Source organism: Pseudophryne corroboree, chromosome 9 (genome assembly GCF_028390025.1).
Source record: "Pseudophryne corroboree isolate aPseCor3 chromosome 9, aPseCor3.hap2, whole genome shotgun sequence".
Taxonomy (NCBI): domain Eukaryota; kingdom Metazoa; phylum Chordata; class Amphibia; order Anura; family Myobatrachidae; genus Pseudophryne; species Pseudophryne corroboree.
This window is the reverse complement of record NC_086452.1, coordinates 386,138,602-386,161,621: the sequence shown is the minus strand read 5'-3', so window position 1 is coordinate 386,161,621 and position 23,020 is coordinate 386,138,602. Positions and strand designations below refer to the sequence as shown.

Genomic DNA, 23,020 nt, shown 5'->3' with positions numbered 1-23,020 from the left:
AACCCCTGCTGCAGCAGGTCCTCCCAAAGAGGAAGAGGCCTCGGCTCTTCCGGCAAGAGTTTCAGAAGGTCCGCGTACCAAGCCCGCCTTGGCCAGTCTAAAGCAATGAGAATCGCTTGAACTCTTGTTCTCCTTACAGGCTTCAGAACTCTTGGAATGAGTGGGAGTGGTGGAAACACGTACACTGACTGGAACACCCACGGAGACACCAGGGCCATTGCCATTGCTTGTGGGTCCCTCGACCTGGAACAATAGCGTCAAAACTTCTTGTTGAGACGAGAGGCCATCATGTCTATTTGGGGTAACCCCCAAAGGTCTGTTATTTCCTTGAACATCTCCAGATGGAGACCCCACTCCCCCGGATGGAGATTGTGTCTGCTGAGGAAGTCTGCTTTCCAGTTGTCCACTCCCGGAATGAAGATTGCAGAGAGCGCCAACGCGTGTTTTTCTGCCCAGAGGATGATTCTGGTCACCTCTGACATTGCAGCTCTGCAATTCGTTCCGCCCTGTCGGTTTATGTAAGCCACCGTCGTTACATTGTCCGACTGTACTTGAATGGCCCGATTTCTTAGACGATGCGCTGCCTGAAGACCGTTGTAGATGGCCCTTAGTTCCAGGATGTTGATCGGCAGGCTGGCTTCCAGACTTGACCACCTTCCTTGGAAGGTTTCCCCTTGAGTGACTGCGCCCCAGCCCCGAAGGCTTGCATCCGTGGTTAGAATGACCCAGTCCTGAATCCCGAACCTGCGGCCCTCCAGAAGGTGAGGCAAATGGAGCAACCAGAGGAGTGAAATCCTGGCCTTTGGCGACAGACTAATCCTCTGGAGCATGTGTGTCACAACTGAGGGCCTGAGCTGACGGGAGGCAGCCTCAGTTGTAGGGGCTGAGATGTACCGGAACCTGGGAGGTTGTATCAGACCCCTGGACATGTAAGTAACATGAATAATAACTGCCCGAAGGCGTGACCACGACAACTTGGATAAAAGTCAATGATGTTTATTATGACAACTCCGCAACACAGCAGCAGTAAAAGAAAACGTAAAAGTCAGCAAAGAATAAATACAGTTCCTGGGTACTACAGGATGGCAGGAGCCACAGGGCACTGGTAGTGTGAGATAGTTCTTATGATCTTCTAGATGGAAAGTCCTTACCAGGCCCGACTGTAGCAATGGAGATAACCCAGGATTGTGCCAGCTGGTGTTCCAGGAAAAGCTGGGTTGCTGAAGATAAAACAGCTGCTGTGGATACTGGCTGGAACCAGACTGTTGTTAGCACGGAGTGGATACTGGCTGGAACCAGTTAAATAATAAATGAACTTGGGAGCGATGAAATATGAACTGAAATGTAGAACTTGAGAGCGGAGAAATAATAATACCGGTGGAGAGTGGTAAAGTGTAGAAAGGACACCGGCCCTTTAAGGGAAGCTGTACTCTGCTGGAAGCTGAGCTGGAAGCAGGTAATGTTGTAGCTGGAAACAGATGAATCCACAATGGATTGGAGAGTCAGGCTACACCGCAGGTGGAATGCTGGTGCGGGTCTCTATGGTGGAAGTCTTGAGACAGGAGCTGGAACCTGGAAGACAATCACAGGAGAGAGACAAACAGGAACTAGGTTTGACAACCAAAGCACTGACGCCTTCCTTGCTCAGGCACAGTGTATTTATACCTGCAGCAAGGAAGGGATTGGCTAGGCAATTATGCAGATTATCAATACTGAGAACAGATTGGTGGAAATGATCAGCTGACAGAATCCAAGATGGCTGCGCCCATGCAGACACTTGGAGGGAAGTTTGGTTTGTAATCCATGTGGTAATGAAAACAGTAATGGCGGCGCCGGCCACCGGAGACAGGAGGCGCCAGGCTGACAGATGCACATCCAACCACGCGGACACAGCGGAGGCCGCGGCTGACGTAATCGCCACTCAGACACTCTGCATGCAGAAGTTCAGGGACGGCGGCGGAGGCCGCGGGAGACGCCATGCCAGATGTAATATGGCGTTTACTGTGACAGCGTCCCAGAGTGACAGGAGAGGATACAGGAATGTACACATCAGGATAACAGATGGGATCCGGTCCTGGAGCGCTGAGCCAGCCTTAGGAGGCATCTGATGGGTAAGAAATGGCGTCCAGATACCCGGATCGTGACAATGTGTAGATGAGATCCTAACCACCTGTCCAGGAGATACAGTTGGATGGCCCGAGCATAGAACCCCCCATACTGTAGAGCCTTGTAAGAGGCCACCATCTTTCCCAAAAGGCGAATGCATTGATGTACCGGCACCCGGGCTGGCTTCAGGACATCCCGGACCATTGTTTGTATCACCAACGCCTTTTCCTGTGGAAGAAACACCCTCTGCACGTCTGTGTCGAGGATCATCCCCAAAAAAGACAACCTCCGAGTTGGTTCCAAATGAGATTTTGGAAGGTTCAGAATCCAACTGTGGACTCTGAGTAGGCGGGTTGTGAATACAATGGACTGTAACAGCTCCTCCTTGGACGATGCCTTTATCAGTAGATCATCCAGATACGGAATGATGTTTACCCCGTTTTCGGAGTAGAACCATCATCTCCGCCATCACCTTGGTGAACACCCTTGGTGCTGTAGAGAGGCCGAATGGCAGGGCCTGGAACTGGAAATGACAGTCCAGTAATGCAAAACGGAGATAAGCCTGATGCGGTAGCCAAATCGGAATATGGAGGTACGCATCCTTGATATCCAGGAATACTAGGAATTCCCCCTCTTCCAGACCGGATATCACCGCCCTGAGAGACTCCATTTTGAACTTGAACTTCTTCAGAAAAGGGTTCAGTGATTTTAGGTTCAGAATGGGCCTGACCGAACCATCCGGTTTCGGTACCACGAAAAGGTTCGAATAGTAACCCGTGGCTTGCAAATGGGGATGTACTGGCACAATGACCTGTGCCTCCACCAACTTCTGGACCGCTTCTTGTAGGACAGTCCTGTCCGCCAGCAGTACTGGCAAGCCGGATTTGAAAAATTGGTTAGGAGGGAGATTTTGAAATTCCAACCTGTATCCCTGGGACACAATATCTATCCCCCCAGGATCCAGGCCGGACGATACCCAGACGTGACTGAACTGTCTGAGCCTCGCTCCCACTGGCCCCACCTCCAGGCCGCGCGGCCCACTGTCATACGGAGGACTTCGGCGTACTGGAAGCAGGCTTAGTTTCCTGTGAACCTGCCGCAGCAGGTTTCTTGGATTTAGCTCGACCTCCCCTAAAGAAGGTATTGGACGGTTTGGCCATTCTAGGCTTGTTAAACCGAAAGGAATGTGATGCTGATGAAGAGAAGGATTTCTTGGGAGCAGGTGCAGCTGAGGGAAGGAACGGAGACTTACCCGCTGTAGCCGTGTGTTAGGCGCCGGGGTCCGCTCGTCGGTGCGGTCCGGCGCCTAGCAACCAGGGACGCCGTGCGCGTACAGCCGCCGGCTCCCTGGCAACGCTAGACGCCGGGCGCACGGAGCCGCACGGACCCTAGCAACGGGGACGCCACTGGCGGACCGCGTTCCCCGTTGCTGGGTCCATTTAAATTAATAAGGGCACCTGTTTCCTGGCCGTGCAGCAAGGCAGCTGCACGGCATTTAGTCCAATCAGCCTCTAAACAGCTGATTGGAGGACTCCCTGTTAAGTACACTTCCAGGGCTTCTCACAGACGCCGGTAATAGCTTCCTGCGTGCTGTATCTGTTTGCTGAGAGTGTTTCCAGTCCTGCTGTACCCGGTCGTTCCTGTCCTCAGTTGTCCTGTACTCGGAAGTTGTCATCTGTTCCTGGAGTCCTGACTGAGCACCTTTAAACATCCAGTGGTGTTCGTGAGTCACGGCGCAGCCGTGTGTTGCGGCTTGGCCGCTTTATTACTTATTATTTATTATTTGTGTTTCGGAGCTTTTGCGGAGGATTCCGCTCCCACAGATCCACTCTGGTATCCAGCGGTGCTGGATAGGAGTAACGGACTAGTGGATTTTGGTTGTTCTTTTTATCTGGCGGTTGTCAGCGCATACTTCTGTTAGCTTGTTGCCTCTGGCCTGTTGTCAGTCAGAGGTCCTCTTGTCATCATCCTGCCTCGGATTTCCCTTTGTCTCTCACGAAGACCGGGGGGCACCGGAGTTGGGCAGACATAATCCGCCTTTCAAACGTGGCTGCCAGGGGCTCAAGAAACCATAGTCTCGCAAGGGATTTCCGATAGCACGGGTGAGACAATAGAGTTAGGGCGCCAGGGGCAACTAGTCTTTCCAGCTCCCGTAACCAGCATTCCCTTCCAGTACTCTGGCCATTGCCATGAGATCTCCTCCGGTCAGGAGTACTGGAATCATAACACCGTGGATATCCACGCATCCAAAGCTTCCCCAAAGAGACCCTGACCTGTGTAGGGTAGGGACTCCACACTTTTCCTGGATTCCGCGTCGGCCGACCACTGGCGCAGCCACAGTCCCCGACGAGCTGAAACGGACATGGAAGAGATCCCCGCAGCCATGGAACCCAGGTCTTTTATGGATTCTACCATAAAACCTGCTGAATCGTGAATGTTACGCAAAATAATTTAACATCACCCTTATCCATTGTATCCAAATCCTCAAGAAAGGTGCCTGACCATTTTACTATAGCTTTTGCAATCCATGCACTAGCAATAGTGGGACGTAATATGGCCCCTGAAGCGGTGTACATTGATCTAAGTGTATTATCAATCTTTCGATCAGCCGGCTCCTTTAAGGCGGTAGATCCCAGAACAGGTAAAACCGCCTTTTTTGAGAGTCTGGACACAGATGCGTCAACGATTGGCAGGCTTTCCCATTATTTCCTATCCTTCTCAGGGAAAGGAAACGCCACCTGGACCATTTTAGGGATCTGGAATTTTTTCTCAGGGATTTCCCATGCTTTCTCAAATATAGCATTTAATTCCTTTGACGCAGGAAAGGTTAGCGAGGCTTTCTTATTTTATGTGAAAAAAGCCTCCTCAACCTGCTTAGGTGTTGTATCATTAATATTCAACATATCCCTGATAGCCTCTATCATCAATTGCACCTTTGTGCAAGAGAGGCAGACCCCCGCAACACATCCCCAGTACCGTCTGTGGTATCAGAATCGGTAACCGTGTCATCTTGCATGACATGAACAAGCGCACGTTTGTGGGGGTATATAGCGAAGCGTCCTGAGGTACCAGAATCGGGCCATACTGCCATAGAGTTCTGTAATACCTGGGTTGCAGATTCATTACTTGCAACCCTATCTGAAATCTGAGAAATCCAAGATTTGATAGAGGAAACACACTCGGGTTCCCTTGCTGGAATCTGTGTTAAACCAGTGCTATCCTGATTACATGGAATGGGATCATCCCGGGAGGACATATCCTCCGCAGCATATGACACAGTGTCCTTGGACATAGCTAAAGGAGACCACAAAACACTCCACACACACCCAGGGGAGGGCAGACAGAGTTTCACCCCCAAGAATGGCAAGAGAGACACAGAGATTGGAGCCAACCCACACACTTTTAACCAAAGGGAGACCCCTTGTCAGCGCTGACTGTGCACCTTAATAGGACACAGTCCTATTGCAGCCTCACCCCCCTTCTACAACCCCCTGGTACAGTGAGAGATAGCTGGATTTGTTGTGGAGGGACCTTCTTTCTCCTGATCAGCGCTGTGCAGGCAGGAAAATGGCGCTGAACGCTGCTGGGTCCGCTCTGAGGACCCAGCAGCTCCGCCCCCAAAATGGCGGTCTTCCCGCTCTTCATCTGATTATACTGGCCGGAGGATTGATGTTGGTTGAGATCCTGGGACCCCGACAGGCTTTGTGACCAGTGTAGGGTGTAAGCGCTGGCCCAGGGCGCCCCTGAACGCGCCGCACTAAGTACCTCTGAGCCATCCCAGAGCGCAGTTAATACTGCGCTCCTACCCTGCTGCCACCATCTTCACACCGTCCGCCCGCTTGCTAGGGGGGGTCGGTGTCTTACTCGCCACAATCTTCAGCTCTGTAAGGGGGTGGCGGCATGCTGCTAGGGTGAGCGATCCCCTGTGGCGGGGAGCGATCTATCGCCTCAGGAGCTCAGTGTCCTGTCAGCGGAGATAGTGGCTCAGACCCCGCAGGGTGGACACTACTCCCTCCCTTAGTCCCACGCTGCAGGGAGGCTGTTGCCAGCAGCCTCCCTGTAAAATAAAAAAAAACCTCTAAAATAACTTTTTACTAGAAAAGCTCTGTAGAGCTCCCCTAGCTGTGACCGGCTCCTCCGGGCACATTTTCGAAACGGAGTCTGGTAGGAGGGGCATAGAGGGAGGAGCCAGCCCACACTCTCAAACTCTTAAAGTGCCAATGGCTCCTGGTGGACTCGTCTATACTCCATGGTACTAATGTGGACCCCAGCATCCTCTAGGACGTAAGAGAAATCATATTAATCAGTGCAGTTTTGGCACCTGTTGCCACCAAGACACATTTTAGGCTGAAGAAGGTGCAGAAAATGTACTCTGCATAAGCCAAATCACATGGGACCTGGTCGCTCACTCATGCTAGGTGTCTCGTGCCACATGGCATATTAAAGCTAGGTGTATTCACATCTATATGTACTCTCCCTTTTTTACTACTGTATCCCTAACCAATCTCCACCAAGTTGTCATCCTTCATACCAACAAATTATTAGTACTTTTTCACAATATTTTTCAGTTTACTAGTGATGCAACCATCTGCCACATATTGCACAGGCTGCCTGTTTCCTTCAATGAGCAATGTAGAAATGTGCTTTCCCTAGTTTACAGGATGCTGCAACAGTCTTTGGGTGGTGGTGGTGGTGGCAATGGGCAGGGGCAGGGGGGTGATGTAAAGTGCAATTTACTATGCAGCTGACCAATAGCGGAACTATACAAAGTCACGCCTCTTCTCTTCTGACAGCATAATGAGATACTTGCTAACCAGCTGGGCAGTGATGGTAGAATATAGAAGTTCCAGTTCTTTGGAAACAAACAAAAACAAGTTAATAAATAGAGTTTCATTTACAGTGAAGTAGACGTATTATGTTATTGGCGTCTGGGGATACTGATATGCCAGTCGTCCCTGTTTTCCATGCTGGAATGCAAGCTAGATTTTGATGCTTTTTCTTAATGTGGCTCTATTGGTATAAATAGAGGGACCTGGGCAGGTGTATTACAAGTCCTACCCTGTGCTGATATGTTATACTAGAAACGTCACCTGGATGGGTGGTCTTCAGTATGCCAGCTGTCGGGATCCCGGCGCACAGTATACCGGCGCCAGAATCCCGACAGCCGGCATACCGACACTTATTCTCCCTCGTGGGGGTCCACGACTCCCCTGGAGGGAGAATAAAATAGCGTAGCGTGCCACCGTGCTCGCAGCGTGGCGAGCGCAGCGAGCCCGCAAGGGGCTCATTTGCGCTCGCCACACTGTCGGTAAGCCGGCGGTCGGGCTCCCGGCGCCGGTTTGCTGGTCGCCGAGAGCCCGATCGCCGGCATACCATACCACACCCACCTGGATTGATTGACATGGATACTGTAACTACAAGTGCTATCCAAGGCAGAATTTATATATAGAACTCTAGTGGGTGAACTCCCCTCCTCTATGGATTATTTCTATATGCTATTGTTAGCAGCGGTACCTCTGCCAGTGCCTTGTCCCCGAAACCTTCATAAGTCTTAAGTCAATACCGTCAGCACTGATTGGTCAGAGAGAAGTACGGTGGCTGAGCCTGTAGATATGGGGTGTGAGGATGGCAGCTATTGTCAATGGCAGAGAGACCAGTGGGTGGTATAGGAGGGTCATTCTCATTGGGGATGGCAAAAATTAACATTTGATGGGGGTTTTGGGAGATGCCCTGTGTACTGTTGATTCGGGGGAACATGCTTGACTGTCCTGCAACCACAGTACTGAATCTAAGTTCTTAGGAGCAAGGACCTCTAAACTCTTGTCTCAGCGTTTTGTGTTGCATTTGTATAAATGATTGATTGTACGGTGCAGAAAAATAATAAGAATTTACTCACCGGTAATTCTATTTCTCGTAGTCCGTAGTGGATGCTGGGAACTCCGTAAGGACCATGGGGAATAGACGGGCTCCGCAGGAGACTGGGCACTCTAAAGAAAAGATTAGGTACTATCTGGTGTGCACTGGCTCCTCCCTCTATGCCCCTCCTCCAGACCTCAGTTAGGGAAACTGTGCCCGGAAGAGCTGACATTACAAGGAAAGGAAATTTTGAACCCAGGGTAAGACTCATACCGGCCACACCAATCACACCGTACAACTTGTGATACCTTACCCAGTTAACAGTATGAACAACAACTGAGCCTCACTCAACGGATGGCTCATAACAATAACCCTTAGTTAAGCAATAACTATATACATGTATTGCAGAAAGTCCGCACTTGGGACGGGCGCCCACCATCCACTACGGACTACGAGAAATAGAATTACCGGTGAGTAAATTCTTATTTTCTCTGACGTCCTAGTGGATGCTGGGAACTCCGTAAGGACCATGGGGATTATACCAAAGCTCCCAAACGGGCGGGAGAGTGCGGATGACTCTGCAGCACCGAATGAGCAAACACAAGGTCCTCCTCAGCCAGGGTATCAAACTTCTAGAACTTTGCAAATGTGTTTGAACCCCACCAAGTAGCCGCTCGGCAAAGCTGTAAAGCCGAGACCCCTCGGGCAGCCGCCCAAGAAGAGCCCACCTTCCTTGAGGAATGGGCTTTTACTGATTTTGGATGCGGCAATCCAGCCGCAGAATGAGCCTGCTGAATCGTGCTACAGATCCAGCGAGCAATAGTTTGCTTTGAAGCAGGAGCACCCAGCTTGTTGGGGGCATGCAAGATAAACAGCGAGTCAGTCTTCCTGACTCCAGCCGTTCAGGAAACATATATTTTCAAAGCCCTGACTACGTCCAGCAACTTGGAGTCCTCCAAGTCCCGAGTAGCCGCAGGCACCACAATAGGTTGGTTCAAATGAAACGAGGACACTACCTTTGGGAGAAATTGGGGACGAGTCCTCAATTCTGCCCTGTCCATATGGAAGATCAGATATGGGCTTTTACATGACAAAGCCGCCAATTCCGACACACGCCTAGACGATGCTAAGGCCAACAGCATGACCACTTTCCACGTGAGATACTTCAGTTCCACGGTCTTAAGTGGCTCAAACCAGTGGGATTTCAGGAAATCCAACACAACGTTAAGATCCCAGGGTGCCACTGGTGGCACAAAAGGGGGCTGAATATGCAGCACTCCCTTAACAAATGTCTGAACCTCAGGCAGTGAAGCCAGTTCTTTTTGAAAGAAAATGGATAGGGTGCCGAAATCTGGACCTTTATGGAACCCAATTTTAGGCCCATAGTCACCCCTGACTGTAGGAAGTGCAGGAAATGACCCAGCTGGAATTCCTCTGTAGGGGCCTTCCTGGCCTCACACCAAGCAACATATTTTCGCCATATACGGTGATAATGCTTTGCTGTCACGTCTTTCCTAGCCTTTATCAACGTAGGAATAACTTCATCCGGAATGCCTTTTTCCGCTAGGATCCGGCGTTCAACCGCCATGCCGTCAAATGCAGCCGCGGTAAGTCTTGGAACAGACAGGGCCCTTGTTGCAGCAGGTCCTGTTTGAGAGGCAGAGGCCATGGGTCCTCTGTGCGCATTTCTTGCAGTTCCGGGTACCAAGTCCTTCTTGGCCAGTCCGGAACAATGAGTATTGTTCTTATTCCTCTCTTTCTTACTATTCTCAGTACTTTTGGTATGAGAGGAAGAGGAGGAAACACATACACCGACTGGTACACCCACGGTGTCACTAGGGCGTCCACAGCTATCGCCTGAGGGTCCCTTGACCTGGCGCAATATCTTTTTAGCTTTTTGTTGATGCGGGACGCCATCATGTCCACCTGTGGCAGTTCCCATCGGTCTGCAATCAGTTGGAAGACTTCTTGATGAAGTCCCCACTCTCCCGGGTGGAGGTCGTGTCTGCTGAGGAAGTCTGCTTCCCAGTTGTCCACTCCCGGAATGAACACTGCTGACAGTGCTTGCACGTGATTCTCCACCCATCGAAGAATCTTTGTGGCTTCCGCCATTGCCATCCTGCTTCTTGTGCCGCCCTGGCGGTTTACATGGGCGACCACCGTGATGTTGTCTGACTGAATCAGCACTGGCCGGTTTCGAAGCAGGGGCTCTGCTTGACTCAGGGCGTTGTAAATGGCCCTTAATTCCAGTATATTTATGTGTAGAGAAGTCTCCAGACTTGACCACAGCCCTTGGAAGTTTCTTCCCTGAGTGACTGCCCCCCATCCTCGGAGGCTTGCATCCGTGGTCACCAGGACCCAATCCTGTATGCCGAACCTGCGGCCCTCGAGAAGGTGAGCACTCTGCAGCCACCACAGAAGAGACACCCTGGCCCTTGGGGACAGGATGATCAGCCGATGCATCTGAAGATGCGATCCGGACCACTTGTCCAACAGATCCCACTGAAAGATCCTCGCATGGAACCTGCCGAAGGGAATGGCTTCGTATGAAGCCTCCATCTTTCCCAGGACTCGCGTGTAGTGATGCACCGATACCTGTTTTGGTTTCAGGATTTCCCTGACCAGAGATGCGAATTCCTGGGCCTTCTCCACCGGAGAAACACCTTCTTCTGTTCTGTGTCCAGAATCATGCCCAGGAAAAGCAGACGCGTCGTAGGAATCAGCTGCGACTTTGGAACATTCAGAATCCAGCCGTGCTGTTGCAACACTTTCTGAGAGAGTGCTACGCTGATCAACAACTGCTCCCTAGACCTCGCCTTTATGAGGAGATCGTCCAAGTACGGGATAATTATAACTCCCTTCTGCCGAAGGAGTATCATCATTTCGGCCATTACCTTGGTAAATATTCTCGGTGCCGTGGACAGGCCAAACGGCAACGTCTGGAACTGGTAATGACAGTCCTGTACCACAAATCTGAGGTACTCCTGGTGAGGTGGGTAAATGGGGACATGCAAGTAAGCATCCTTGATGTCCAGCGACACCATAAAATCCCCCTCTTCCAGGCTTGCAATAACCGCTCTGAGCGATTCCATTTTGAACTTGAATTTCTTTATATAAGTGTTCAAGGACTTTAAATTCAGAATGGGTCTCACCGAACCGTCCGGTTTCGGTACCACAAACATTGTGGAATAGTAACCCCTTCCCTGTTGAAGGAGGGGGACCCTGACAATCACTTGCTGGAGGTACAGCTTGTGAATTGCCGCCAGCACTACCTCCCTTTCCATGGGGGAAGCTGGCAAGGCTTATTTGAGGTAACGGCGGGGGAGAGTCGCTTCGAATTCCAGCTTGTATCCCTGAGATACAATTTGTATAGCCCAGAAATCCACCTGTGAGCGAACCCACTGGCTGCTGAAGTTTCGGAGACGCGCCCCCACCGCATCTGCCTCCGCCTGTGGAGCCCCAACGTCATGCGGTGGACTTAGTGGAAGCAGGGGATGACTTTTGTTCCTGGGAACTGGCTGCATGGTGCAGCTTCTTACCTCTACCTCTGCCTATGGCAAGAAAGGATGCACCCCTGACCCTCTTGCCTTTTTGGGAACGAAAGGACTGCATTTGATAATACGGTGCTTTCTTAGGCTGTGAGGAAACCTGAGGCAAGAAAGTGTACTTTCCAGCTGTCGCTGTAGACACGAGGTCCGACAGACCGTCCCCAAACAATTCCTCACCCTTATAAGGCAAAACCTCCATGCGTTTTTTAGAATCAGCATCTCCTGTCCATTGCCGAGTCCATAAGACCCTCCTGGCAGAAATGGACATAGCATTAATTCTAGAGCCCAGCAGGCAAATGTCCCTCTGAGCATCTCGCATATATAAGACGACGTCTTTGATATGGCCCAGGGTTAGCAAAACAGTATCTCTGTCGAGGGAATCTATGTCGTCTAACAGAGTATCTGTCCACGCTGCTACAACACTACACATCCAGGCTGAAGCGATAGCAGGTCTCAGTAGAGTACCAGAGTGTGTATACACTGACTTCAGGATAGCTTCCTGCTTTCTATCCGCAGGCTCCTTTAGGGCGGCCGTATCCTGAGACGGCAGGGCCACCTTTTTAGATAAGCGTGTCAGCGCCTTGTCCACCCTAGGGGATGTTTCCCAACGTAACCTGTCCGTTGGCGGGAAAGGGTACGCCATCAGTAACCTCTTAGAAATCACTAATTTCTTATCAGGGGAACTCCACGCTTCTTCACACAATTCATTTAATTCATCAGATGGGGGAAAAGTCACTGTCTGCTTTTTCTCCCCAAACATATAAACCCTCTTGGTATTAACCGGGTTACTCTCAGAAATGTGTAATACATCTTTCATTGCAATAATCATGTATCGGATGGCCTTGGTCATTTTAGACTGTAAATGTGCCTCATCATCGTCGACACTGGAGTCGGACTCCGTGTCGACATCTGTGTCAACCATCTGAGATAGAGGGCGTTTATGAGCCCCTGACGGTTTCTGAGTCGCCTGGGACCCTGGCTGTCCCAAGGCTGCAGCGTCATCAAACCTTTTATGTAAGGAGTTTACATTGTCATTTAAGACCTTCCACATATCCATCCAATCAGGTGTCGGCCCCGACGGGGGCGATACCAAAATTATCTGCCCTTGCTCCGCCTCCACATAACCTTCCTCATCAAACATGTCGACACAGCCGTACCGACACACCGCACACACACAGGGAATGCTCAGACTGAGGACAGGACCCCACAAAGTCCTTTGGGGAGACAGAGAGAGAGTATGCCAGCACACACCACAGCGCTATATAACACAGGGATTTTCACTGCTAATAAGTGATATACCCAATAGCTGCTTTTTAGTATTCTTTGCGCCTAAATTTATGTGCCCCCCCTCTCTTTTTAACCCGTCTTGTACCTGGATACTGCAGGGGAGAGCCTGGGTATCTGCTTCCAGCGGAGCTGTGAAGAAAAAATGGCGCTGGTGTGCTGAGGAAGAAGGCCCCGCCCCCTCTGTGGCGGGCTTCTGTCCCGCTTTCAGTGTAAAATAATGGTGTGGGTTTTTACATATATACAGTGCTAGACTGTATATATGTATTTTTTATGCCAAAGGTACTTTAATTGCAGCCCAGAGCGCCCCCCCCCCCCCCCCCCAGCGCCCTGCACCCTACAGTGACCGGAGTGTGTAAGTGTGCTGGGAGCAATGGCGCACAGCTGCGGTACTGTGCGCTACCTTAATGAAGACAGGAGTCTACAGCCGCCGATTTCGTCGTCTTCTAGCTTCTGTTCTTCTGGCTCTGCAAGGGGGACGGCGGCGCGGCTCCGGGAACGGACGATCGAGGACAGGTGCCTTTGTTCGAACCCTCTGGAGCTAATGGTGTCCAGTAGCCTAAGAAGCACAAGCTAGCTGCAAGCAGGTAGGTTTGCTTCTCTCCCCTTAGTCCCACGTAGCAGTGAGTCTGTTGCCAGCAGAAGCTCACTGAAAATAAAAAACATAATAAATACTTTCTTTACTAGTAAGCTCAGGAGAGCCCACTAGGAGCACCCAGCTCTGGCCGGGCACAGATTCTAACTGATGTCTGGAGGAGGGGCATAGAGGGAGGAGCCAGTGCACACCAGATAGTACCTAATCTTTTCTTTAGAGTGCCCAGTCTCCTGCGGAGCCCGTCTATTCCCCATGGTCCTTACGGAGTTCCCAGCATCCACTAGGACGTCAGAGAAATCCAGGTTAAGTAAACACAAAGGATAATTGCGGTATGAGTGCATCGCTCTGTTTATCCATCATATTGTTTTTTCCATATCTAATCAGATCTAATCAGATATATCATGACTAAACAACATTCTCTCTTAAGCAGCCTCTTTGTATCATTAACGGCTTCCTTGCAATACACAGAGTTACTCTTTCCGACAGTTACCCTGTAGATATCATCTTCTTCTTCTTCTTCATGATTATTCTGCTCTGGTTCATCGTCTTGCAGGTCACATGATATTGCACGTCGGATTTCAGGGCCAATGTCATGAAGTGTTCTCAGCCCCGCCTGGATTAATGAAAGAACCAAAAATGAAGGACTTACTAATGAACAAGACGCAATTACATTCGGGTATGAACTCACAGGAATAAATTAATTAAGGTGGGAGATTTTTTTAGAGTAACCAATCATATTCTACTTAACATTTATCTAGCTGCTTCTAGAAGAAAATAGATAGAATTTGGCTGCTAAGGGCAACATCACCCTCCGCGATATCACCCACTCTATCCGTTACACTAGCCATCTCGGGGCTTCCAGGCCGGCAGCCCAGGTGCTGTGTTGCGGAGTCAGGGCCTCTGGGGATCTGGGTGCGGCTGTGGTGGGGAGGCACTTCTGTGACATCACACGCAGAGGAGGCTCCGGGGCTCAGAGAGTATGCGTCGCAGGGAGGGCTATGAAAGCCTTCCGCTGCGCCGCATTCATACACATCTATGCCGGTGGCCGCAGCAGCTTTTGTTCCACCTGCGCCGCGGCTAGGGAGTGGGGATTGTTGATGCCGGAGGGGCAGGCGACTGGCAGCAGGACATAGGACGCTGCAGTAAAAGGATATTTTTTTCCCTATCTACAGCGCAGAGACTTGCTTCATACCCTCCAACTGTACCTTTTTGGCAGGTACAGTACCTTTTTTTTTTTTTATGGTCTGTACCGATTTTTGGCTCTCTAATCTTCCAGTGAAAGTATAGGAAAAGGGGCGTGGACACATCCCTTTACCCGTGACCACGCCCCCTTTTTGAATTTGTACCGATATTTATGTGTAAATTGTTGGAGGGTATGTTGCTGCAGATGCAGTGGGCCTATTTTGGGGAGTGGACCTGGAGCTGCAGCTCCATCAGCCACATTGTTAATCCTGCTCTGGGAATACACAGCAGGAAAAGGGCAGAGCTTCCCATTGGATGTAACCTGTGTGGGAGGGCGTTTCTCGCCCAATCAGCTGTTATACACACAGTCACAGATCTGGCCTATTATATAGGAGATAGCTGGAAGTACTCAGGGTGTTTTCCAGGTCACCTAGCATCTCTGTGTATAAATAACAGTTACTGTATAGATAGCAGCTATTGTACACCATTACACGGATATTCTCAGCAAGACCCTTCAATTGGATAACCCTAAACCCTTATATTTAGGTACATTCTCCGATACTGCTGAGCTTATGCATTATATAGTGATCTTGATTATCGCTCATCTATACAGCGCCTATTATTACGCAGCACTATGCAGGGAATATTTGTAATTTACCTAAACCATTTGAGCTTCTAGTCTAAATTTCCTAACACATAAGTACGTACACCGAAACCACAGTACATAAGAAGAACCCACTCAAACAAGGGGAGTGCATATTAACTCCACACAAATAGGTCATGACCTCAGTGTCAATACAAACCATTGTGCCACCATCCAGTTTATAAGGATGTATGTTGATCGCCTCTAACAGCATAACCTGAAGCAGTAATGTCAGTGCCGGAGGGTGTGCGCGCCTGAACGGAGCAACACTTAAAATTGCTCCGTTGGGTGCCATTTACCTCTATGTCTGTCTGTTTTTACTCAATTTTGTTCTATTACTGTTGTTCTAACTGTAAAGTGCAACGGAATATGCTGCGCTATATAAGAAACTGTGAATAAATAAACAAATAAATAATAATCTAGTGGAATCATTTGCTTTATTAAGAAGAGAACGTTTGGATACAGCTAAATGGATAGTAAACTGAAAAGGAGTTTCCTTCTACATGGTGAGGCAAAGAAACCTCCCAGATTTTAAAGGTTACCAAGAAAAAAAAAAAAAGAAATGCATGGTAAACGCTATTAAAAGTAATAGCACACAATCTACAAGTGCATGGAATACAGTTTATTTTCAATTGATTTGGAAAATGATGTGGTCATTTCTTGGCATATAGCAGTCTTCAGGTCATTAATGGTTCTTGGTGGATGTTTGTAGACCTCAGCTGTGTAGAGGCCTTTCATGAAGTGGATGATGATTGTTTTCCGCCTTGCTTGTTAACAGACAGATGAAAGTGAGCTTCCTTAGGATAACGCCGGAAATGACCGGCCAAGTGATGCAAAACTTTAGAAAATCGACTACAAATGTGTATCACGAATGAAGGCCACCATCCGGACGATATCATATTTAGAACCATTGAAAATAATTCTATTCTTTTAGATTATGTACTAAAATTTTGTATAACATTTACCATTTTTTTTGTTAACCTTTTAAATCTGGGAGTTTTTCTTGTCTGACTGAATAAAATAAGCAAATAATAAACCTTATAACTATGTAAGAGTTACTATAACATGACAGATATGGAGATATTTGACCTTGCATTTACATTACTGTGCAGGTTAATGCAGACAACGGTTTTCTGTAAAAAGCAATGTTGGCAGAGGGAGACTGTGAGCTGATTCAGTTACATTACTGGCAGGAAGTCTGCTGTGCGCAGGATAACAACAACTCCCCCTACTACTACCACTTTATCTTAAGCAGTTTGTGTTCAGAAGTGTAACTTTTACATATATATTTGATTGTAGTACTTTCATAAATTACACGCTCCAGCTTGAAAAACCTTCATTAATATAAAATGTAAAAAATGGAAATGGCCGAATAGATGTGTGGGGCATAACCTTTAGTAGGATAGGCTTTATTTTTTGCTTTGTTTTTGGGCAAATTACCAACACTAAACTCTTGTTCAGTAGGTTTGAGACGTGATGCAGGCGGTCACAATACCAACACCAAGATCCCGATCTTTGAAATCCCGACAGAGGAGAGGTAAGTAGGTTATTCCCTCTCCCCTACTCCTAACCCTCCCTTCCTGCAGCCTAACCCTAACCCTCCTCACTTAGGGGGTCATTCCGACCCGATCGCTCACCGCAGCGATCGGATCTGTGCATGCGCCGGCGCCGCAGTGCGCCGGCGCATGGCAGCCATCGTTGCCTAGCGATAGTCTCTGAGGCAGAGGCGGTCGCTGGGAGTGCGGGGGCTGGATGGCGGCGTTAAGCCGGTGTTTAGGGGGAGCGGTCCAGCCCCTTAGGGGGAGCGGTCCAGCCCCTTAGTGCCGGCCCTTTCGTGCTTAAACCTAATCTCTTCCCAGTGATGCCTAACCCTAACCCCCCTCCCCAAAGCCTAACCCTAACCCCCCCTCCCCGGGTGGCGCCTAAACCTAACCCAACCCACCCCCTGACCCTAACCCGCCATACTTACGGTCCTGATGCCGGCTGATGGGATTCCGGTACTGGTCTCGCCATTCTGATGAGTGTCGGGATTCCGGCGTCTGTAGTCCAATGCCGGGATCCCGACAACCGGTATCTTAATCGCATCCTGTTCTTAATGTAATATGCATTGGATTACTCGCTTTACGTTATAACATATTCTGTGACCATATTACTCTGTCAGGTAGATGGAAAATTGATGACAAAATGGACGAAACCCCCCCTCCCCCAAAAAACCAAACAACAACAACCCACCAGCATATATCCGCCCACATAGAGTAGTACACATCCTGAGATCTGCATTTGCATCAGCAATATACGCAGGGATTAAAGTGAGCCGAAACGGGAAGGAACTGCGTTCTGTCAGTTTCACTTGGAGATGGAACACAGTTCCGCCTCCTCCGGCTCACCTAACCCGATGTGTCCCCGGCGCCGCACAGGGAGATGCTGGGCGTCCCACTGAGATTGTGTTACCAGCGGGCGCCCGGCTCTCTCTCTCCACATCGGAAGCCGGCAGCTGGAGCTCACTACTGAGCTCTGGCTTCCGGCTCTTTAAGTGTGAGCTATGGGAGAGACGTCATGCTGAGGAGTGGACGCCGGAGGACTGCAGCGGTCGGAGTCGGGAGCTTGGTGAGTATTGCGTTTTTCATATGTTTGTGTGAAAGCGGCGCTTCTGCTGGGGGACTGAACTACTGGGGGGCTAAACTACAGGGAGGCTAAACTTCTGGGGGTATAACTACAGGGGCTAAACTACTGGGGGCATAACTACAGGGGCATTACCACTGGAGGGGCTAAACTACTGGGGTCATAACTACAAGGGGTGTAGTACTGCTGACCGGCGGTCAGGAGACTGCCGGTCAGCTTACCGACGCCGGTATCCCGGCAGCATACCGACGCCGGGATCCCGGCGGGGAGGGGCGAGTGCAGCAAGCCCCTTGCGGGCTCGGTGGCGACCTGCGGTCGCCACGGGTTCTATTCCCACTCTATGGGTGTCGTGGACACCCACGAGTGGAAATAGTCCCTGTTGGTCGGCATGCAGACCATCGGGATAGTGAGCCGTCGGGCTGGTGGTGGAGGTCATGTGACTGTCGGTCAGCTGACCGGCGGTCACATGAATACCACCCACTACAAGGGCATAACTACTGTGGGCATTACCATTAAGGCCATTACAACTGGGGGCACTTAATGAGGGCATTGTAAAGGGGGCTCCACTACTATGGGCTCTATATAAGGGGCACTACCAGTACAGTGGGCATTGTATAAGGGGTGCTACTGCTGTGGGCATTATGTGTATTACGGGGTGATACTACTGTGGGCATTACGAGTATTAGGGGTGCTACTACTGTGTACTTTGTGTATAAGGGACACTACTATGTGGTGTACTACTGAGTGGTATAATTTTCATTGGGGATACTATTGTGTGACCATACCTCTTCCTTTGGGGCGTGCACCTACAGCGCGTGCAATAACTTTTTTGCACGGGCGCCGGGAGGGAGGGGGTGCTTCAAGTTCCACCACCGCTCTAGAACCACTTTAAGCACTTAATATACGCATCGGTGTGTATTAGCACCTGCCCAGCAGCAGGTACATTAGAAAGCTTCCTAACAGACTTATATGTATTTTACACATACCTCCCAACATCAAGGCCGTTTCAAGGGGATCCGGTCTGAAGATCGACAGTGTCTAGGTCGACAATGTTTAGGTCGACCACTATAGGTCGACAGTCACTAGGTCGACATGGATGGAAGGTCGACAGGGTTTCTAGGTCTTGTTCCCACAAACCAAGCACAAAATGTGTGGGATTAACTTTGAGTCACTGGAAGCTGCAGTGGAGACAGTCATCCAGCATGTAGAAGACATACCTGCTTGGGACTTGTCCAGCTGCTTCACCAAATGAATCTTACTGCACACCCCTTGCATAAATGGTGACACTTCCTCATTAGATCTATTTTCTGATCAAAGAAGCAACCTACAGATGTGTCCTCATACATTATTGATGCGGTTTCACCAAACAGCCCCTCTCGGCATAACACTTCCCATGTGACTCTTCTAGCACTGGGCATGTTTTCCACATCTTTTTACCCCAAAAATCTGTCTTGGTCACAAAGTGATATGAGATATATGTAGATAGTTACATATGAGTTAGGTAAACATGTAGACTGGAGGTACAGTAGGTAGATATGTCTAATCGACATACGGTCAGCTTGATTCACAACATGCTGGAAACAGCCCGTTCCCATCCGATTGATTTCTACAGTCAGAGCCACCACAGAACCTAGCACAAATTTGCTTGCAGATGTCATAAAGAACAGGACTTTGATTAGGAATGTGGAACGGTTTCCCAATCCCTTGCTCCTGTAAGGCAAGCCTGCCTGATGAAGACTCATCAAGTGAGGCCGATGGCACTGCTGTCCAAAACAGCGAGGCTGGAAGAACTTTTAAGAAACATTCGCTCGGGGTCGTGGCCTAGCTGGCAAAGGAGACAGAGGTGCCTAGCCTGAACTCCTGCAATTCAGGATCTAAATAGCCCAATTTTTACAAATACGGGGTGGACTTGCTGTTCCCCTGCCACTCCCAGCAGTCCTTAATCGCTGGGTGTCTGCCTTGCACTCCGGGGACCGTCTCCTGCGCTCTGCCCGGATCTCTGCCTCTCTCACCCCCTGGAGCCGGAGGCTTGAGTCTGGGAGGAGGCCGGACCTCCGTGGGCCGTGGACCGGAAGCGGAGACCCGGCGGCGGTCGCGGCCAAAACTACAGGGACACCCACGGCTGTGCCCAGCGGCGCCTGCTCACCGGACAGCGGGGGAGCGATTTGTCAGCGGGGCAGTGAGTGCTGCGACTGCCTGGACGGGATCTCTGACTGCGGCCATCTTGCGGCAGGTCCTATCTCGGCTGGATAACATCGGCTGATGGTCCAGCGCTTAGTATAAGGCAGCCTGGGGTCACCAGCGGATCTGTGCCTTCTCTGCAACCGAGTCTGCTTCACTGTGAGTACTGTCAGCTGCCATCTGCAGGGAAGGGGGGGGGGGGGGGCGGTGATTCCCATATATGGTCTACTCTGCCTGCCTTAGCTACCTGACCTCTGTTGCTGCATGTGCACACTTCTCCAAATAACACTCTCCAGTCCTTTATTGTACATACGCTGTGCATTATAAGTGCGGCGGCCATTTTCCAACCCTCTCTCCGGCATATACAGCCTGCTGTCCTAGCCTGAATGGCATCAGTGCATCTGTAGCCCGGACCGCTCCTTTTCCACCATATATATTGCCTGGTCCTACGGCTTATTGGCCGATATAGCCTTGGAGTCGGCCACATCTACCCACGGTGCTGTTTGTTTCCTTATATGCTGGGACCTACTGTTACGATGCAGCTGCTGTTTACTCCTTGGAATCAAATTTGCTATTGCTGTGATGGGATGTGATCTCCTCTAGAATGTACTTTCCCCATGCCTCCCCGTGGTCACTTTAGCCGACACGACTACACACGAGACATAGTCGATTCTCTGCTGTATCGAAGCCCCTGCTGAACTCCCCTTTCTACTGGTGTTAAAATTCTCTCGGGGAAGGGATACATCATGCCTCCTAAGAAGAACAAAGCCTCTAAACCAATTTCTCAAGTCGCCTTTTTCAAGCCCTCTCCTTATCGTAACAAGTCTCAGGAAACAGGGGTTCCCGCGTCCGGAGCCGTCCCCTCGCCTACGCTTTCCTCTCCTATGGCGACTGCATCCTTAACTCATACTTCCCCTTCCTCGCCACAATTGGATGATAACGAAGCCTTAACGGTGGGCAACATGAAGCTTTTGGTACACCAGTTCAAGGACAAAGTGGCGTCCGAATTTCGGGTCATGTTGCAATCCTGCCAGAGCTCTATTGAGGATTTGGGTGAGAGAACCAGCCAGCTGGAAACAAAAATGGGTGAGGTGGTGGGTTCTCATAATTCCCTCATCGACTCTCATGATACCCTTGAGGGGGAAGTAGCTGCCTTGCGAGATAAAGTAGCGGATTTGTAGGATCGTTCGCGAAGAAACAACCTTAAGCTCAGGGGGGTCCCTGAATCAGTTTCCAATAGCAGCCTCCATGACTATACTGTAGAAGTATTCAGGAAATTACTACCCTCCGCCACCTCATCGGATCTGATATTGGATCGCATTCATAGGGTTCCGAAGGCACGTAGTACCCCAGAGGGGTTGTCGAGGGATGTCTTAATGAGAGTCCACTTCTTCCACATTAAAGAGTCCCTGCTCAAGGCGGCTAGACCTTCTTCTGACACTGTGGAGGCTTTAGGCCCGCTCCAACTCTTTGGGGATCTATCGCAGTATACCCTTGCCAAAAGACGCTCTTTTCAACCTGTTACTGTGGCTCTTAGAAAAGCTGGCATCGTCTATAGGTGGGGTTTCCCCACGTGTCTACTAATTTCTAGAGAAGGTTCGACTATTGCTGTATCTTCAGTGGAGGACGGTATGAGACTTCTTCATAAATGGAATTTAGGGGGAGATTGTGGGACTGGCTCTCCTGACCGCCGACTTCAGCAGGACTGGTTGACGGTTAAGAAATAGGGCCTTGCCTCTGAAGCATTTCTGCACCAAGAACGACTTCCATTGTGCGAGTATTGTACTTTCAGAATGTCTTGCTACGAAGGTTGCTTTGATCATTGCCTTTACTGCTCACAGTCATTGTGTTTTTGTTTTTCTTGTTTCTCCAGCTCTGATCATTTCTGCATTGTTTAGTGATATGATTTAGGAGTTAAGAAATCGCAGTATGTCTCATTTTAATGTCTCTGTTTTAGACGCTATGACCATTTGTTAGCTCTAGACCTCAGTGATCTACTGAAGATAGCGTGTTTATGTTGCCTTGCCCTTATTTGTTCTCTATGCCGTGTGCTTATACGATTACCATGTTTTGTAATTCTCGGTTACCTGATTGAGGGGGGGTTGGCCACTAACCTCTCTCAATTTTTGTAGTGTGAGGCACTGGATGTTTTGGCGCCTTACTATGGCTCCGTATCTTTACGGGGTCTCTTTATTCCTCTTCTTTTCTTTCTTCCCCCCCCTCTGTTTGTTTCCCTTTTGTGTCTTGTCTCCCTCATACTAATTGCTCAGACATGTTAGAGTGTTCAGGATACGGTAATATTTTTCAATATACCTGTTGGTTTAAGCGGTCAGCTTGCCCTACAGTTACGCATTTATGGTTAAGTTTGTATCACTGAATGTTAAGGGATTCAATTCCCCACAGAAGCGTAAGTTGGCATTGTCCTACTTCTATAAACTGAAGGTGAATGTAGTCGCTATTCAAGAAACTCATTTTCGGAAACTAGACCCCCCAAAATTTAGTGATAACCGATTCCCTACCTGTTATGCGGCTAATGGCCCCTCAAAAAAGGGTGGTGTTGCTATACTATTCTCCCTAAACTGTTCTTTTACCTTAGAATCCCAAATAGTGGACCCCAAGGGTCGGTACCTTATATTAATTGGTCTACTCGAGAATACTATGGTTACCTTGGTCTCGTTACGCGCCGAACTCTGGGCAACTGGCGTTCTGCAGGAAGTTATGTTCCCTACTACAGAATCAGGCTAAAGGGGGCGTGATAATATTGGGGGATTTTAACATGGTTGTGGACCCTTCTATGGTCAGATCCAGACCCACTAGAACTACTGCATCTGGGATTAGGGCTGCTACTGATAGGAACACTGGTTTTCGCCACTTACTCGGGGAGTACGATCTTTATGATGTGTGGAGGACAAAGCACCCTACGGTTAGGGACTATTCTTTTTATTCGCATGTCCACTCCTCGTACTCTAGAATTTACCTTTTATTGACTGATAAGGAGTCATT

At 49.5% G+C, this 23,020-nt stretch overlaps 1 protein-coding gene across 17 annotated transcripts in view; it reads right to left on the bottom strand.

Moving 5' to 3' along the window:
• The window catches only part of CACNA1D (calcium voltage-gated channel subunit alpha1 D), a 923,074-nt gene that overhangs the window by 50,569 nt on the left and 849,485 nt on the right, over positions 1–23,020 (bottom strand). For all 17 annotated transcript variants that reach the window (XM_063940823.1, XM_063940810.1, XM_063940825.1 and 14 more), the window contains one exon: positions 13,880–14,002. In XM_063940823.1, the coding sequence (XP_063796893.1) occupies positions 13,880–14,002 (123 nt within the window). The remainder of the gene's footprint in view (positions 1–13,879; positions 14,003–23,020) is intronic.